Source organism: Cynocephalus volans, chromosome 9 (genome assembly GCF_027409185.1).
Source record: "Cynocephalus volans isolate mCynVol1 chromosome 9, mCynVol1.pri, whole genome shotgun sequence".
NCBI classification, from domain to species: domain Eukaryota; kingdom Metazoa; phylum Chordata; class Mammalia; order Dermoptera; family Cynocephalidae; genus Cynocephalus; species Cynocephalus volans.
In genome coordinates this window covers 42686241-42705535 of record NC_084468.1, presented here as the reverse complement: position 1 = coordinate 42705535, position 19295 = coordinate 42686241, and the positions used below count along the sequence as shown (strand labels likewise).

The window sequence follows — 19295 nt, the reverse complement described above, 5'->3', positions numbered from 1 at the left end:
TTTGTAAGAAGCTGCCAAAAAGTTTACCAAAGAAATTGTACCATCTTCCCTCCCACCAGCAATGTGAGTGATATGTGCTGTTGTCAGTCTTTTAAATTTTAGCCATTGTACTAGATTGAAATGGTATTTCATTGTGGTTTTAGTTTTTATTTATGTGATGACTAATGATGTTAACCACATTTTTGTGTGCATATTGGCTCTATTTATATCTTCTTTTAGGAAGAATTTGTTCAAATCTTTTGACCATATCTTGGTTTTAAAAATTATTGATTTGTACAAATTTCTTATACATTCTGCATATAAATCTTGTCAGATAAATGTACTGTGAATATGATTCTCTGTAGTTTATCTTTACATCTTCTTGTCTGTCTTTTGATTTGTAAATTTTAAAAATTTTGATGACATCCAATCATGAAAAGTTTCTTTTAGGTTTAGTATCCTTTCTTGTGTCCTCATAAGAAATCTTGCCTACTTCAAGGTCATAAAAATATTTTCCTATGTTTTCTTCTAGAAGCTTTATAATTTTAGCTTTTATGTTTAGGTCTATGGTCCATCTTGAATTAATTTTTTGTGACGGTGAGAGGTAGATGTTGTGGTTTTCTCCCCCAATTCCATGTACTTTTAAAAGTAGAATTTACTTTATTTGTACACCAAAGCTGCGATATTTTCAAGTCCCCAAAGTGAAATATTGCAGTTACTGAAACCGACATTTTCTTGCTGGGACAGATCCCTAGATAAATATGTACCATTAATTGTTATTTTTGAATTCTAGTTTCCTTAGATTTTTAAAAATGGTATTTCCTTGGCCTCTGATTAAACAGACAGTTTTTGTGAGGTGGCAACCCAGGCTGTCAGGCATTGGTACTTACAATTGCCCCCAACTTTCTTCCTAGGGATTTCCACCTCTCTTTCTCTTTGTCTAGTGTCCTGACCCTTCCCTAAGTCTTCATGCTTCATATCTTTGTGGATTGATCACATAAAATTTTCTTTGCAAGCATTTCCTTCTTTGTTCTCTTAATTTCTTTATAAGCAATCAAGGCAATTCCATTAAGTGATTTTATTTCTGTAATAAAAATAAATGTATTTTGTAGCTCCTACTTTATTTCTTAAGTTTTCACTGAACAACAAGATAATTAAAATAACAAATTATGTTTAAGGTACACAGTTAGGTTGTGGTGCAGGATTGATTCCAATTTAATATTGAAAAGCTTTAGTATGTGTCAACTATTGTGTCCAACAGCTCTCTGATGAACTTTCCCAAAGAGCTCACAGTCTAGCAGGGGAGCCAGGCATGTCAGTACCCATGTATTAGCCAGCATGTAAAGAGGCAGACACAGAACTGTGAGAACAAAAAAGAGGGTGTAATGAATTCTTGTGCTCTAGTAATCATTGAAGTCTTCACAGAGGTGTTATGTAAACTTGTCTTTGAGGCACAAATAGAATTTTCCCTGGGAGAACAAAAAGGGCCAAGAATTCCATGTCAAGTGACCAACATGAGCAAAGTTATTGTTAAACAAAGATGTATATAAAATCCACAAATACATTTGCCTGATACACTATCAGATGCTTACAATGTAGAGGAATGGCCAAAGCTAGTCAAGGTTCATGGAGTTTTAGAAAACATGATACTCTGTATTGGTCAAGTCAGTTTTACATGTGGCGGGAGATCCCTAAAATAGCATAAAGGTATTTCTGCATCACCGTTAAACTCAGCTTTCTTCACATTTCCTCTGGTGCTTGTGAATTTGGGGCACACATAGTAGTGATTTTTGCTCACTTCAATAAAAAATCCATCACTATATATAAGGAGTCGATACTCATTGTCTTGAAAAGTTAGACTAACATAAACATTTGCAGTAAATTCTGGAATTTATTATAATGTGGATCTTTAAATGTCAGCACAAAAGGTGGCTTGACCATTAACATCCCTCTCATATTTCTTCAAACAAAAACAACCACCACAACAGCAAAAACAGTCTGGGTAATGTCCTCTGCCTTTCTCTTTCTCTCCTACACTCCCGCCATCCCTCTTTTCCTTTTTCTTTCTCTCCTTTCACTTTTATCTCTCTGTCCTTTCCCTTCCCTTCCTTTCTCTCATGTTGACAACCATTTTCAATGTTCTACATCATACCATGCATTGAAAATCAGGAAGAGAATTTGTTCATTAGCAGAAATCAAACTGCACACTGGCCCTTTCATATAGAAAGAGCTTTAATTCTGGAAACTACTTGCTAACTGTCATTGGAAGGGTTGGGCCAACAGGCTCCAGACTGAATCCTAAGCATGACCCCAGAACAACATCCCAGAACTGGCTTGTAGGGACGTTTTTTCCTCTTTCACAATCTGGAAAGGGGGCAGTGAGGAAGCTCTCACTGGAAGTGTTTATTCAAGAATGACTGTGAGTCACTTCCACTGCAACTAGGAGCAAGAGCCACCCTGCTCCTGCTAGATCCACTCCAGCACAAGCTTGATGCCCTGCCTGGCACCCAGAAGGATAGTGACTGAACAGGGATTGCTGCCTCAGAACAGGAATTGCTGCCCAGTGTTTCCCTGCCTGTTCTTGCTTTAGCCATAGCAGAGGTGGAAGAACTGTTGACTTTTCCTCACTTCCACTTTCCAAATGTCCTATGACTGCATTTGATTGCCTCAACCTAAGTGGCACTCAGAACCTGAGCTGCAAAGGAGTTTGGGAAATGTAGACAGAGTTTTAGCTCTTCCCATCTTGGCAGATCATGAAAGCCCAATAGAAAGAGAAAAGAATGGATGCTGGAGCCAATCCATCATATCTACCACTTTAAGAACCATTTAAAAATTGTTGAAAATTCAGTGAGTTTTCATAACTTCTAATGAAAAGTCATGTCATTGTGGTTTTTAAAACAAAAAATAAGATTTGTTTATACAATTAGCTTTTCTTGAGTATCTATTATTTGAAAGCACTCTGCTATGGTGACAAACATCTTCCCCCTAGAGATGGTCACAGCCTAGTTGTGAAGACAGAGTATACAACAACTTAGCATAGGAGAAATAATTGAAATATGTACAAATGCAGTGGCAGAGAAGAAAAGGAAGTGATTAGCTTGACCAAAGATGAGGACTTGGGCGATGAATAGCACCTATCTGGACTCAAGAGAGGTGAATATTCCAGATCCAAGGAGTTCAGGTGCAAGGTGCGAAACAGAGGTGGGAAACAGCATGGCTCGGCCAGGAAATTGCAGCCAGAACAGCATTTTATACCTTAGTCATAATCTGTTTTGATAGCATGGACCAAGCATTAAGAATTTGTTATATGAATTTTCTGTTTAATTAGAAAACATTATTCCCATTGTAATGAAGAGAAATCTAAGATAGCAGACCACTGGTGAACTGGTTTAGTAACTAAGTAAACTATGTATTGAGCACATACTAATTGTATAGCATTGTAATAGACATTAGGAGGACAAAAAAGAAAATTAATTATTCTGGATTCCAAGAACTCACAAAGTAATTGAGGAACTGAGGCATATACATAATATGTTAAATAATAAAATTAGGAATGGGTGATACTAAACATATTTAACAACTATTACAGTTGTTGGTGGCACTTACCAATCAGAAATGGATGCTGTCTATAAAAAAGTGGTCTAGCTGTATCTGTGGGTACCTTTACATAGCAGCCCTATTTGAACATGTATGATGATTACATAACCTAAAGCTCCCTGGGCATATGGGGTAATGGGGCCTTTGGATTCAAATAAATTTGCATTATCATTGATGGCACATAATTCCTGTTTCTGCCCCACCTACACCCACAAGACTTTACCACCTCAAAAAGTCTCCCAAGGTTTTACAAGGAATCCGTCAAGGGATGCCTTGCATGTGATGGTTTTTGTGGAGATAGGTATATTCTTTTAAGCAGTGGCTCTTTGAAGGGTGGGAATCACCCTCCAGGCCCAGGTGATCATGGGCAGAAGGGAACTGAGGGGAGGAACATTCTCCAGTTTGCAGCCAGCACCATTGCAGCATTGAATATTTGTGGCCATGGGAGCAGCAGGGGACAGAATCCTTCTCTTTTATTATTTTTTAAAAAATATAAAAAATTTTTATTGGTTATGCATATTCATGGGGTACAAAGCTGATCATCACCGCTTGTGCCCAAGCTGTGATGGCCAGATCAATACTATCATCACGCCCATTACCACAAATTGTGATTATTCCCCATGACCCCCACTCAACTTCCCTCCCCTCCTTGTAGCTACCGGTGTTCTCAGGATGGGTACTAGCTAATTGGAGAGAAGATCCTTCATGAGGACCATGGACAGAAATTGTGGATGAGGGAAGCTGAAGTAGGTGGAGAAGGCAATGTAGTAGACAGCAGTGATGTGAGCACAGCGTGTCCTGGGAGCACCTGGGGAATGAATCAGGGCCTGACCCTGCATGCTCTACCTGCTTTTAGCAAATAATATACTCTGACTAAAGTTCAGACCAGTATTTTTCAAAATATGTTGCTTGGACTATATCATCAGAATAATTTAGAGGATGTGCTAAAAATATGGATCAATTGCATCCTTATTCAGTCTAAAGTCTGAATAATTCCTATGTATAATTGGTTATGAATGTTATTACAGCCTTAGAAGAATGGTAGAGTGAAACTTTTGAATATGTATGTAAATATATGAAAACAGTCTTGCCACTAATAAGACTTCCTCCTTCTCAGATATTAAACTAACCATGAAGACAAATATTATCAATACGTGGCACTCCTTTGTAAACATTCCCAATGTGATTGTACCAGATATTGCAAAGGAAATAAGAAGAATGGAAAATGGAGCATGCAGGTAAATCCATGCATTTTCCCAAGCATTTTAATACCAGCCACAGTTCTTTAATTTAACCAGGTTTAATTTCAATTTAACTTGATAATTTGTAAACTTGATCTTTGTAACATATTTAATTTAGTGAATTTATTTATACTTTGGAACAATATAACTTGTCTAACAAATGAACATAGATATTTTTGTCATTTTTTGGAAGCACCTATGCCAAATATTTCTTTAGTCACTGGCAAGGTCTTTCCTCTTAGTATATTTCAATTCTGAAAGGATGAGATTGCCATAGATAAATGTGAAAAAGTACGTAGAGTATGAAATGCTAAGAACATGATTTAAAAATATAATTTAAAGTGGTTATCCTATAAATGAATAGTATACATATAAATGTAGTTGACTTTATTTTTAGTGGAAGAAAACGTTAGGAAACAAGTTAGTTCATACAGCCCAGATACCACACTTTCTATTTGATAAATACCATCAACCAATGCATTAAACAACAGGAATGTGGAAGACCTAGAAGGTAGTTTCTTTCTTTTTTTGATATATATTTTAAGCCTTCTTTTTCTAATTTTTTTCATTGTATATGTTTATAGGGTACAGTTTGTTTTCAGTTTCTTAATTTAATGCATTTTACTGAATTGTGCATATGCCCTATATTATTCTATGCATTCTGTACAGTTCTCAATTCACTCGAATTAAAAATTGTGTGTGTTAGTTTGAGAGGAAAGGAAAAGAGACGAGGCAGTGATCCCCCAACGAGAAATGTTGCTCCTCTGCAGTGGTCGAAAACATTATTCTCATTCATCTCTGCTTCCTCTTGGATCGTAGCTCCTTTTCTGATGATGATGACAGTGTCTCTATATCTGAAGGATCAGAGAACGAAGACCTCCATGCAAAAGGTTCCTTCAGAAATAATTCACACAGAAGGGGAGGACCATCACAGAGGTGAGCAGCATGATCTAACCCTCGCTACCTGTTTATAAACTATTATTTAGATGAAAGGTCTTGTCATCTTTTCACAGAGTGGGCTTGGCAAATGCTCCTGCTATCCAGACACTATGGAGGATCTTGGAAGTAACTTGCTACTACTTCCTTACCCCTATTTTCTCTGGGGAATTGCCACTACCTGATGATTATTCATGGCCCTGGGGCTCCAAATCATAAACACTCTTGCTGATCATTTTCTCTGAAACGTTGTGTCTCCTTCATGCCCCAGTCCTCTCTGATTCCCTGCTTCTTTCTGATCCTTCTTTCAGGATCCTGAAGCAATTATATGGGAGAGGACTGGCTGTTATTCTCTAACCTGCTCTATCCCTACTTATCTCTATTAAAGAATAATTCATAAGTATAACTGGAAATGAATAGTATTTGATCTTACTTTCAAGAAATAGATCACTGGAGTAGAATCTAGAAAACAAAGCTAAATATCCTTAGTAACAAATAAAGTGACCATGGAAACTTCCAACACAGGACTCTGAGGGTGGGGAAGGGCTGTGGCATTGATGTGGGTCAGGGGTTCCCATCCTATGGAACACATTTACTTTTTCTTTGCTTTTTGCCTCTCTTCCCCCTTTTTCCTGTTTTTCTTCCCACTGACTACTTTCAAGTTCCCCACTGTTTTTATCTCTCTTTTCTCCTCTTACTATCTTCCCTGACCATTTTAGGCCTCTTGTTGGGAGTTAGTGGCATCCAAGTTGATTCACTCAAAGCCAAGGAGGATGTGAATTCTTGGTGTGAACATTGACAAATAGGCATTTAACAACTACTTTGGTTCAAGGCACTGGTATTTGGCAATTCATGCTTCACAGAGGTTCTATATTTTCAAAAATCGTGTAGGCAATCTTTAGTAATGAGTAGAAATTGAGAAGAATTTGTTCTTTAAGACTGTTTGCTTACCATGGACATTATACAGATGGTGACTATTGACTTCACTGTATGTTTTTCATTTCCCAGGGAGCAGTACCTGCCTGGTACCATTGCACTTTTCAATGTTAACAACAGCAGCAATAAGGACCAGTAAGTACATTTACAATAGAAAACCAAAGCTTTGTTTTTAAAGAAAACCAGTAAAATGTAGGAATATATCTGAATCTGTTATATAGCAAATATTTATTAGTTAAACTATATAGTATAGTTTAGATGGCATTGATATTCTATTCTTTTGTTGTTTGGTTATTTATGTCTGAAAAATGCAACTACCCATATTAAAAGTAACATTTATTCATTTGTTCATTTATTTGAATACATGTAGAAAAACCATATCTATAGTGTACATGTAATTACTTTTCCCTGTGGATAGAGTGGATGACAAAAACAAATGAATCATTAATCTGGGCCAATGTGTTTTAGGTCAGGTTCCCCAGGAGACAGACTCTGAGATGGATATTTGTGTGCAGTTTTATTGGGAGCACTCTTGGGAACAATATCTGAAAGGGAGTTGGGAGACAGGATTGGGCAAAAGGAAAAGTTGAACTTTAGAGAATAGGGTTGATATACAGTGTGATCCCCTGGGGAGCTCTGGAGCAGAGATGGCCCTTCAGAGTTAGGTAATAGGACTGGGCTTTGTACCCATGCACAGTCATTGGATAAGGGCTGGCCCTAGGAAGTGGGGGCATAACCTTGAGCATGGTGGTTCCCTTCAGCCAAGGCCAGCCCAGGGAGAGGGAAAATTGTGAGCCATCAGCAGCCAACACCCTTGGCAGGTGGGGAATGAGTGCCTGAATCCTGTGCACCACTATATCCATGCAGCCCACCTGTGCTGCACTGCTCGCGTCCACTTCCTTCATATAGAAAATTCCCTCCAGGAATACCTCCTCCAGGCTTCTGGTTGTTCTTTTCTCCATACGTGAGAGCTGAGGGGTAGGTGCTGATGCAACAGTGATAAATGACATGGGGGGAGGGTTCAGAGCCACCTCCTTGAGAAGCTTACTTGTTTCCTCCAGTCCATGCTCAGTCCCATGTACATTACTTTATCACATGAAGGACTGCTGTCCAACCTTGTGTCTTGCTGTTTCTGACAGAATCCAGCTCATGATGGGCAGTTATTTTATGTCCCAGGATTCGACAATTCTCTTTCAGGGTCTGATTAATAGAATGTCACTGATATGAATATAGTGGATAAATGTGATATTCTGAGGAATGTCTAGATGATCGAGGTCCTTCCAGATTCTGTCATGACTGTAGAAAGAAGGGTTAACATAGCTCTGGAAAATGCTGTAACTGTGTGCTGTGTTCCATCACATGTGAATATAAGCTGTTTCTCCTCCTCTTCCCTGATAGTGATGAAAAATAACACTCACCATCACTGACTCAGAACCTTAGGTATATGATATAAATCAGGTAAAAACATTATTTTGTACATAAGGCACAGCAGCTGCAATTGGGGCTACTACTTGGTTGATTCTTCATTAGTCTACTGCCACCCACTGGCATCTGCTTGGTTTTTGCAGGAGTCAGATGGTAAATTAAATGGGGACATAATAGGGATTGCCACCTCTGCATGCATACATTTCCTCTCCTTTCCAGGATGCAACACAGTTTTGGCCAGATGGTGGGAGGCAGTTTCAAGGTTTCTACTTAGTCTTGCCTACTGTGATCACTCTTACCCCTGAAGCCAAGGAACCAGTGGAGGAAGGGGTGCGAGTTCTGCCAATGACCAGCAATATACATTCTACTTTTATATTAAAAAACATATATACATCCCACTTTTATACTTAGAAACTATATATATTCCACTTTTACATTCAGGAACTAGAGAAATGGCCACACAGTTTGTTGGTGGACCAGATGGAATCACCATAAGTTGTATCTCATCCAGGAGTCTACTATTACCAGGCCACCGTGTCCTCCCCCACTTTAATACGGAGGCTGTGATGATGCTTCCACCCCTTGGTCTCATCATCAGCTTGGGTCCTGTACCAAACAGTCTTCAACGTACGTAGATATTCATTTTCCCCCAGGGTACAGTTATCTAAGCAAATGACCGTAGGTTCTTTGGGGGAAACACTGAGGAAATCATTACCAAATATACCTGTCCTTCTTCATGGGGGGTTGGTTTCTTCTCCAGTCAATAGTTTTAGGTCTGAGAACTGCGTCAGGTCTAGAAACTATTCAAGGGGTTGTGACTTTTTGATGGAGTAAATTGTCCTCAACCTCCTGGTCATCCATTTCTGATTTGCTTTGATTATACATGTTAAACAGCACTCTAAACAAGGTGACAGGCTGACCATCTATCTAGGAACACAGTCCTATTAGCCTCCTCCTTAGCTGTCTGTGGATTAGCCCCCTGGCTGCCATGCCTACCTTACTGCCTTTACAATTGTTGGGCCCACCTGTTGGGTAAGCACCGTTATTGGCTTCTGTTTTTTCCGGATCCTATTATCTCTGTTGCTCTCAGGGAATTGAGTTCTGTAACAGCATCTCTCACCATCAGCCCTGGCCTACAGAGGACAGCACCACTGAGCTTCTCAAAGATGCTGGTGTCCCTCTCACCTGCACTATTCCCTATCTCATCTGCATCCTCTGAGCCCTCTTAGAGAACATAGTCAGCTGGTGGGATATCTTCCTAACATAGCATATCCACTTTAGCATGCCACTTCTCTGAGTCTTTTAATACCTCACTCCACCATCTGCCACTGTATTTTGTCATTTCTATTTCACTTAGTGTGGGCCATCACCTTTTCTGACCAAGAGCCATCTGAACAGTGTGTGAACATCACCTCCCAGGATCCATGCCGGGCTGCTAAATCCTGAATCAAAGAAGTGTGCTCCCATAGCAGTAAATTCTCCCTTGTCCAGCTTTATGTTCTGTCCACATTGTACATGGCCACCTTAGATGCTAAGCCTCACCTCACTTGTCAATCATGTCTCCCACTTCTCCTCAACAGCAGCTTTCCACTTTTGCTGGATCATTTTTACCAAGACTAATTTCATTTGCACTTAAAAACTTCCCTCCCTTTACCATCCTCCCTCTTCTTCTCAGTTTCAATGTCTCCAACTCTTACCCGTACTTTGAGACCAAGGTTAGACCCACCTCCCTTTAACAGATTCTCTGACTCTCCTAGTGATATTGGGATGTCCATTCATTCATGTCTGAATAATAAAATTTCCCAAGACATCTGAGCCCACAGTCATAGCCTGCATGAACCTTGGTCTGTCTGACTCCAGAATCCATTCATCTACTGATGGAGAAAGCTAACTGTAGAAAGAGGTTTCTAATCACATATTCTCCACTCAAGAAGAAACTGTATGTAGACAAAGGTGGTCTCAAATAAAGTGAAGGATTCTAATAGGGATTTCACTGTATTACCACAGAGCTTTTTGACTACTCCTGAAAAATTTCTTCTGTTAGGATTATGTCCTCTAAAGAAAATTGACGGCATTTTCTTTGAATTGTCAATACTTTTATTGTAGGAAAAATATAAATGATATCAAGAAACTTGCATTTTGAATAACTATTTTTTAAAAAATACATCAACACTCTGGAAGCATTCTTTTTGTGGGCTGTTGTTTTGTAAATTGCCCTCCTTGGGTTTATGCTTTTATTTATCTCCATTTCTTCCAATTTTCCACATCCATTTTCCCAAGAACTTTTGTTTGTTTGTTTTATTATCTGGACAATTTTCCTTTTTTTTTTTTTTTTTGTTATAAATCTCTATTAGGAGACCAGATTTCTGGTCTCTGAGTACTGGGGCAGATCTTTGAACACAGGGTGAGAATTCTTTTTTAATGGAGAGGAAAGTAAATAAGAATGGAAGTTAGAGTGTAATGTGATTATGTGACAGAGATATTGTTTCTTCTTTAGAGAACCAAAAGAAATAAAGAAAAAGAAAAAAGAAAAGAAGAGGTAAGTTAGACATTGGCATGAATGACCCCACATTTTTTCTGTCCATAACATTTTCATATTTTAATACTACATACTCAACTTTTTCAGCAAGTCAGATGGTAAAAATGAAAACAAAAAGGACCCAGAGAAGAAAAAGAAGAAGGAAAAGAAAGATGAGAAGAAAAAGAAAGAGGAGCAAAGCAAAGATAAAAAAGAAGAGTAAGTATTTTTACTGGCATTGAAATTAGAAATGAATTTATGATAGGTTTTAGATGCAAGGATAATTTTCCATGATATAAAGTAGGAAGAAACTTATAGTAAAGAGGTCTTTTGTAAAGCCTAAATGTTTTTAAACATTTAACACAAAATGTTATCAAATGTGTATTAAAACTTTATTTTCTAATTTCCCTAAAATTAGCAATGGTAGCATTATTCTTAGTTTTCTCATCAAGAATTTTCACCACTATGTGATATTAATAATTAATTAATTCTCTTCCTCAACCATTGGTGATGATAAACTTACCACTGGGAAATATCTTAGGTTCCAAGGAGAATTGGGTTCCTATCAATTTTACCATCAATTTTTAAAAACTGAAATAAAAATTTAATAATTTCAGTAACACTTTCGAGTAGTAAATACTGAATGGCAAATATTCCAAAGTAAAGAAGGCTCATTGCCAAAGCCATGCCCAATTTTGAGAGCAATACAAATGCTATCAAAACACCAGCTTCTTATTCTTTTTAAAACAAACATTTGAGAACTAGAATTTCACAAGGGTAAGGCCGAGTGATATTTACAAAGCTATTTTTACTTTTTTTTTTAAAGGGAAATTGTTTTCTGAACTTATGTAAGAAAACTGTTTACCAGACAATGGTTCAATCATTTGTGCCTGTTTAGAAAGTTGTTGATGTTTGTATAAAGAGAAAAGTCCTTTAAAATAAAGGCTTGGTACCAGAACATTTAAAAAAAATTCCATTTGACCTTCTATTTTCTTTCCTCCCTTCCTTTTGCCCTCTATTACCTCTCTTAAAGAATCCTTCCTACATGCTTATGAACAAGTGCTTTGTATTAGATGGTGTTAACAATATTCTTCTCTACCTACGAAAGAGAAAGAAGAAATAGCTCCCCCTCATAGTATATAGTTCCTGGTTACTTTGTTACCTGATTTGGGGTGGCGGGTAGCAAAGTCACCATGCTCCCACCAGCTGTAACCTACCAAATGAGTCTGTGGAATATCCACAGTTTCCTATGGTCTATGCCACTATTCCCTCTATAGAACCAACTGCAGATTAGCAGTAAAACTAGGGCTTTAATAGAAGTCTAGTATATAGTCTAATGCAAGAGTGATAATTTAACTACCTATTCACCCTTTACTAATCAGTTTCTTATGACAAGTGCACTTTTGCCAAGATAATCTTCCCACCGCAAAGTGAGCTTCTCCCGCTTATTTCTATTTCATTAATTGTGGGTGATGGGCATATGCATATTTGATATGGTAAATAAAAATGTTCTTGTTTCTTAGTAACCTTTCCCTTTATTTCTAATTGCTGCTAGGGAGAAGAGAGAAGTCACAGTTATTGATCCCGCAGGAAACACATATTACAACTGGCTGTTTTGCATCTCCATACCTGTTATGTACAACTGGACTATGCTTATTGCAAGGTGTCTATATATTTTTTGTGGCTCTCAACCCACCTCTTGTTTCCAAGTTAACTGACTAAACAATTTGACTTAGAGCTCTTCAGGACACCTTCTTTCTACCTTCTTTCTCTACCACAGGTTGTAAAGAGAGGCTACATTATTCTCAATGTGTTTAGAGAAGGTACTTCGATTCTCAATATACTTGGATCCCCAGTATTGGGATGCAGGATATGGAGATACTTTTAAACTTTGCTCAAACATTTGATTAGAATGTTGGAGAAACTTTATGTATATATTTTTTGGCCTACAAGAAAAAAATGTTGCCAATAGTGGAAGGAGATAATTTCATGTCTTAGATGGTAAACATCTCAGCCATCCAGGACCAAGCACAATTTCCTGAAGCATTTTGGGTACAGAGAGTTGATATGAACATGGTGATCAATGTATTTCACCCAATATTTTGACATTAGCTTGAAGCCATTTATTCTTATTGGATGTTTTTACAAGGCAAACTAGTATAATGGAAAGAATGTTAGAATTCAGAAGTACTAGAAGACAAAATCCAGTTACTCAGGGAAAGATTTGGGAAAGCCACGGTTGACTAAATGGACTCTAAGGACCCCTCCTAGCCTTACTGCGCTGTACTTCTTATCATAAAAATTATGCAAAGGGAACTTTTACTTAACTTGGCCTCCATTTTATTTTATTTATGCAAGTTTTTCTTTTACAGAGCATGTTTCGATGAACTTCAATCTGATTACCTAGAATACTGGCTCGTTATTGATTACTTATCAGATCTAGTCTATCTTCTCGATATGTTTGTACGAATAAGGACAGGTAAATATGTTCAGTTTTGGATATTTTTAAATTTCATGTTTCTATCTGTATCATATAATTCAAAATTTCCTAATCCAAGTATTCTTCAAAATAAACTCACGAAAAATCTGTTTTACAGGAAAAGGCATAGTTGAAAGCAAGAGTAATGATGCTTTCAACTCACAGACTTAGGTCACTCCAATTGACTCAGAAGGACGTTACTAGGCAACTTTTTGAGTGAGGATTGGTGGCTTTCCTCCATTATCCTGTTCATTGGGTTTATGCCAGGCAAAAGGAATAAAGAGAGAAGAAATATTCTGCCAGCTCTGTGGGGAAAGAGTAATTGCTACCTAACAGGGAGATACCTTAAAGAGGCATGGGGAAAAATGTCATTGTATCCAGCAGAGTCATACTAGGAATTTTATAAGAAGCAGGAAAAACACCCTTAACCTTTTGAACACCTTTGTGGTTTATGGTAGGGCATTTTTGACCAGAGGGAAGCACCTGATATCTTTCTACTTGAAGTGTTCTTGTTATGTAGGTATAAGCTCACTGTTTCTACTCTGCTCTCCACATACACATTTAACCAGGGTACACAGACTATAATCATTATGTAAAATCTGGACACTCTCTAAGTATCAGTTATCTGGAGCAATGCTCCAGTTGTTCTGTCCTATTTGCAGCTCTAGTAGCCAGTATAGGAGGAGGAAAAAATTATTTTCCTATTGTGATGTAGCAGAGTGTTGAAATTCTGGGTTTAACACACTAGGCCCATGATAACAGGATAGGAGAAGGGGATATCCTAGGTGTCTAGGGAAGTTTTAGGGGAAGGAGATGAAATGCAGCCCGAAAAGGCACTTATCCTTCACATTAAAGGGGTGAGGCAAGACTCTGCAAAATAGACAGCAAGGCAGGTTCCCAAGCTTCCAGGGTGGGGTTGGGATTCTGTCAAGAGAGTGATGTGAGGTATTGGGCAGAGTGCTAGGGTATTTAGGAAATGTTCAAGAACTGTGTATGATAGGAAAAACTGACTTTTTTCTTACTATACTTTCAACATTACACTTCTGGTCACCAAAATGTGTTTGGGGTTTCCTCACATATCAAGAAATTCTGCAACATCAGCTGGGTGTCCTATAATTTAATTCAATTCTGACACTAACTGGAGTTAGTGCAGACCCTACAGACTAAGAGCTCAGTCCCACAAGATGATCCTCCATTTCAGATGCCAATCACAAGCCCCTATGTTGTGACCTGTGCCTCTGACCAACCTCTATAATTCAGGATTCCCATGACACCCGCTTTGGGTTTGAACATTTGCTAGTATGGCTCACAGAACTCAGGAAAAACACATTTACTGATTTAGTACATTAATAAAGGGTGTGATAAAGGACACGAATGAATAGCCAGATGAAGAGATACATAGGACAAAATCTGGAAGGGTCACAAGAGCAGAAGCTTCTGTCCCTGTACAAGTTGGGGAGTTTTACCCTCCCAGCACACCAATGTGTTCACCAAACCCAATAATTCAGGGATTTTTATAGAAGGCTTATGTAAGCGTGATCAATTACTAACTCAATGTCCAGTGTGCCTCTCCCTATTCTGGAGGATGGGGAATAGGGCTAAAAGTTCCAAGCTTCTAAACATGGCTTGGTCTTTCTGGTGACCAGAAAGAATTATTTCTTAATTCTATTTTTCCATGAACTTTTGAAGTAGCCTCATATGTGTGTGTATATATACACACACCCACGAAATGTACATATTTATATGTGCTTAAATAAATATATATATATTTGTGCGTATATATACAAATCTCTCACTTTTGCACTTACGTTTCACTTTTTATTTCTGCAACAGAATATTTTCCACAGCCATATGTTGATTGGTACTCACATATTATTACATTGCTAAAGGCATATTTACTATAAATTAATTCTTGTTTTGAACTCAACAAAGTCAATTGATAATTACTTAAAAGAAAAAATTATAATGGCATAAAAAAGAACATTAAATTGATTTTTTTTTCTATTTTAGGTTATCTAGAGCAAGGACTGCTGGTGAGGAATGAACTTAAACTCATAGAGAAATATAAATCAGACGTGCAATTTAAACTTGATGTTCTGTCAATGGTACCGACAGATCTGCTGTATTTTAAGTTGGGGTGGAACTATCCAGAAATTAGATTAAATAGGCTGTTAAGGTTCTCTCGTATGTTTGAGTTCTTCTCGAGAACAGAAACAAGGACAAACTATCCAAATGTCTTCCGGATCTCTAACCTTGTCATGTATATTGTTATAATTATCCACTGGAATGCATGTGTGTTCTACTCAATTTCAAAAGCTATTGGATTTGGAAGTGATACATGGGTCTATCCTGATATTAATGATCCTGAATTTGGCCGTTTGGCTAGAAAGTATGTATACAGCCTTTACTGGTCTACACTGACTTTGACTACCATTGGTGAAACACCACCTCCTGTGAGGGATTCTGAGTTTGTTTTTGTGGTGGTTGATTTCTTAATTGGAGTGTTAATTTTTGCTACCATCGTTGGTAACATAGGTTCTATGATTTCCAACATGAATGCAGCCAGAGCAGAATTTCAAGCAAAGATTGATGCTATCAAGCAGTATATGAATTTTCGAAATGTAAGCAAAGATATGGAAAAGAGGGTTATTAAATGGTTTGACTACCTGTGGACCAACAAAAAAACAGTTGATGAGAGAGAAGTTCTGAAGTATCTACCGGATAAACTAAGAGCAGAAATTGCCATCAACGTTCACTTAGACACATTAAAAAAGGTACGCATTTTTGCTGACTGTGAAGCTGGTCTGTTGGTGGAGTTGGTCTTGAAATTGCAACCCCAAGTCTACAGTCCTGGAGATTACATTTGCAAGAAAGGGGATATTGGACGAGAGATGTACATCATCAAGGAAGGCAAACTTGCTGTGGTGGCAGATGATGGAATCACTCAGTTTGTGGTATTGAGTGATGGCAGCTACTTTGGTGAGATCAGCATTCTTAACATTAAAGGCAGCAAAGCTGGCAATCGAAGAACGGCCAATATTAAAAGTATTGGCTACTCAGACCTGTTCTGTCTCTCAAAAGATGACCTCATGGAAGCACTAACTGAGTACCCAGATGCCAAAGCTATGCTGGAAGAGAAAGGGAAGCAAATCTTAATGAAAGATAATCTACTGGATGTAAACATTGCAAATGCTGGTAGTGATCCGAAAGATCTTGAAGAGAAGGTTACTTACATGGAGCGGTCAGTAGACCTCCTGCAAACGAGGTTTGCCCGGATCCTGGCTGAGTATGAGTCCATGCAGCAGAAGCTGAAGCAAAGATTAACCAAAGTTGAGAAATTTCTGAAACCACTTATCGACACAGAATTTTCAGCTATTGGAGATTCTGAACTGGAAAGTGGGCCCACAGACTCCACACAGGGCTGAAAAGCTGGCCATCAACAAGGACATACCTCATCATCCTTGTGATCATGTGACTAAGGCAACTGTAATTTGGAAGAAGAGGAAGACTTAGCTTGGAACTTTTTTTCATAAGGAAAACATGCTTTGCTTGGCACATGTCCACACACTCTCTGTGAGGTACTGTGATTAAAGAATCATCATATCTTGGGATTTTTCACAATGGATAATGTGCAAAGACATAAGCTGATTGACTTGTCAGTATCTATATCTTTTGACTTCTTTCAGATATGCTTCTTTTATGTAATAATGTATATAAAAGTGAACAAATACCCCTCACTTTCAGGCCATTTGCATTTTTGAGGAGTAAAATGTATTCACAGTAACTGGGAATTAACATGTACATTTTATTTGTGACACCATTTTAAAAATAATTAAGGGGCTGGCCAGTTATCTCAGTTGGTTACAGTGTGGTGTTGTTAACATCAAGATTAAGGGTTTGGATCCCTGTTCCCACCAGCTGCCAAAAAAAGAAAAAAAAAAAATTAGAATGCAATAAAGTAAAATTAATTATGAAATGATAGTAAATCAATTTATTTGATAATTTAGTAGAGAGTTTATGATCTTGTGAACTCCAGGGTCATTTTAAGGACATTAAATATTTTAATCAGTAAGAAGTGTGGTTGAGAGAAACTTCTTACTGATAAAAGCATGATAAATCAGACTTACTATATGAATATGTATTCGTACATAAACAGATATTAAAATATATAACATTGAAAATTATAAAATGTTGTAGGAATCTTTTATACTAAATTTAAATAATTTTATCATTATTAAGGCCTGACAGCAGTGGCTACTATCTTACTTCTCTGTCTGGGCAGCAGTAAGAAAAAGAGATAAAGGTAATAATATTGTTGGGTAATTAACAAGGGAAATTGTCATAATGTTAGAAAAGGTGACCTGAAAGTTCTGTGGATCAATATGGGTAACATCTGGAAGTTTCATAGGAATGCAGAATCTCAGGCTCTACTGCATCAGAATCTGCATTTTTAGCAAGACCCCTAGGTGATTCATACCCAAATTGAAACTTAAGAAGCACATATCTATAGAACCAGGAAGGAGTTAATAGGAGGATGTTTCAAGAAAAACAAAGGGGATATATGACAAATACGGCTGTGGAAAACATTGCTAAATCAATCAAACAGCTCTCTACTGCTGCACTCAGGTATGGTTCAAAAACTCCTTCACACAGAGCACTAGAATTGATATAAGATTTCTATCCCTGTCTGTAATTACATGACTGAACACAGCTTCTTGTTAATTTGACATTTCAGATATTTATATGGATCTCAATCAGTGTATGCCCATGGTATAATTTATTCTACTCTACCAATAGAATATCCATGCAACTACACATTATGTCTTTGCAGTCCTATGCTCCCTTCTACATTTTACCTATCCCTCCAATATCAGCTGGCAAGTGTTTTTTCTGTTATGTATTGCATGTGACATGTAACATGGTTTCTGCTGGAGACAAGTTCTTCTTTTCCCCTTTCCTTTCTTATTCTTATTATTCCTTCTCCATCATCTCTATTTTAATCTTTTTCTTTGTATTCTTTCTTGCCTGTTATAAAAACCTCTAAGACACTATGAAGAGGCTTGCTGGCTACTATGGTGAGATAGGAATGAGATAGGGTTGTACACGTGGCTCAGGACTGGCTCCCAAGAAGAGGCAGCCTCAAAGTGCCCACTCACATCCAGGGAGTGAGTGGGCACTTTTATTCTGATCTGGGCTAGCGACATAGCCACGGTTCTGATTTGGTGACCTCTGACCCAAAGCTCTATGGATCTTGCTGGTGCTTACATTGTACAGATGGCAGATTCTTGGTTCAAAGGCTTGGGGTAAGGAAGGTTTAGCCAATTCCTTTTTCATGGCTCCTGCAGGTAGAGGGCTCTGATGTGCTGAGCTGTTGTGAAGATTCCAGTTTAGACACCTGGAATGCAATGCAGAGGTTCATGACTGGGTTCCAGCTTCTTCAGAGAATTTTTAATTTTTATTTTTTTTACAAATTTATTTATCTTAAAGGAATTTATTTTTTAATTAAAATGTATTGATTGTACATATTTATGGGGAATGGAATTATATGTCAATACAGGTATATAACATGAGATGATCAAATCAGGATAACTAGTATATTTATTATTGTAAAACTTTATCATTTCTTTGTGATGAGAACCTTTGATCTCCTTTTTCCTAGCTTTTTGAGAACATAAAATAAATTATTGTTGATTACAGATGCCTAGTACTACTGTACACTACTTTAATTTAGTTTTAATTTTGTGTCCATGAACCAACCTCTCCCTATTCTACCTCTTCCCTACCCTTCCCAGTCTTTAGTAACCAAAATTCTACTCTCTACTTCTGAAAGTTCAACTTATTTTTCTTTAGCTCCCATATATGAGTGAGAACATGCAGTATTTATCTTTCTAATGACTGACTTATTTCACTAACATAATATCTTCCAGGCTGATCCATGTTGTCAAAAATGACAGGATTTCATTCTTTTTAATGGCTGAGTAGTATTCCATTGGTTGTATATACGCTACATTCTCTATCTATTCATCTGCTGATGGACACCTAGACTGATTCCATATCGTGGCTATTGTGAATGCAATAAACATGGAGATTCAGATATCTCTTTGGTATGCTAATTTCCTTTCCTCTGGATAAATACTAGCAGTGGGATTGCTGGATCATATGATAATTCTATTTTTAGTTTTTG

At 37.6% G+C, this 19295-nt stretch overlaps 1 protein-coding gene and 1 long non-coding RNA gene across 2 annotated transcripts in view; one reads left to right on the top strand and one right to left on the bottom strand.

Annotated features, from left to right (window-relative positions):
• Window positions 1–1258: 1258 nt before the first annotated feature.
• Window positions 1259–19295, bottom strand: part of LOC134386172 (uncharacterized) — a 39691-nt gene continuing 21654 nt past the window's right edge. The window contains exons 3-5 of the long non-coding RNA XR_010024455.1: window positions 18377–18506; window positions 16345–16419; window positions 1259–1339 (exon numbers count right to left, since the gene is read on the bottom strand). This is a non-coding gene — a long non-coding RNA (uncharacterized LOC134386172). The remainder of the gene's footprint in view (window positions 1340–16344; window positions 16420–18376; window positions 18507–19295) is intronic.
• On the top strand, window positions 4696–16536 carry CNGA1 (cyclic nucleotide gated channel subunit alpha 1). The gene is made up of 8 exons (XM_063108228.1): window positions 4696–4814; window positions 5637–5753; window positions 6762–6824; window positions 10612–10653; window positions 10741–10851; window positions 12188–12295; window positions 13005–13111; window positions 15122–16536. The coding sequence occupies exons 1-8, from the start codon at window positions 4708–4710 to the stop codon at window positions 16534–16536; spliced, it is 2070 nt and encodes a 689-aa protein (XP_062964298.1). The 5' UTR covers window positions 4696–4707.

Coding starts and splice junctions, on each gene's coding strand:
- CNGA1 (XM_063108228.1), top strand. CDS start 4,708: ATGAAGACAAATATTATCAATACGTGGCACTCCTTTGTAAACATTCCC. Junction 5,754..6,761: donor AGGGGAGGACCATCACAGAG/GTGAGCAGCATG, acceptor TTCATTTCCCAG/GGAGCAGTACCTGCCTGGTA. Junction 6,825..10,611: donor AACAGCAGCAATAAGGACCA/GTAAGTACATTT, acceptor TTTCTTCTTTAG/AGAACCAAAAGAAATAAAGA.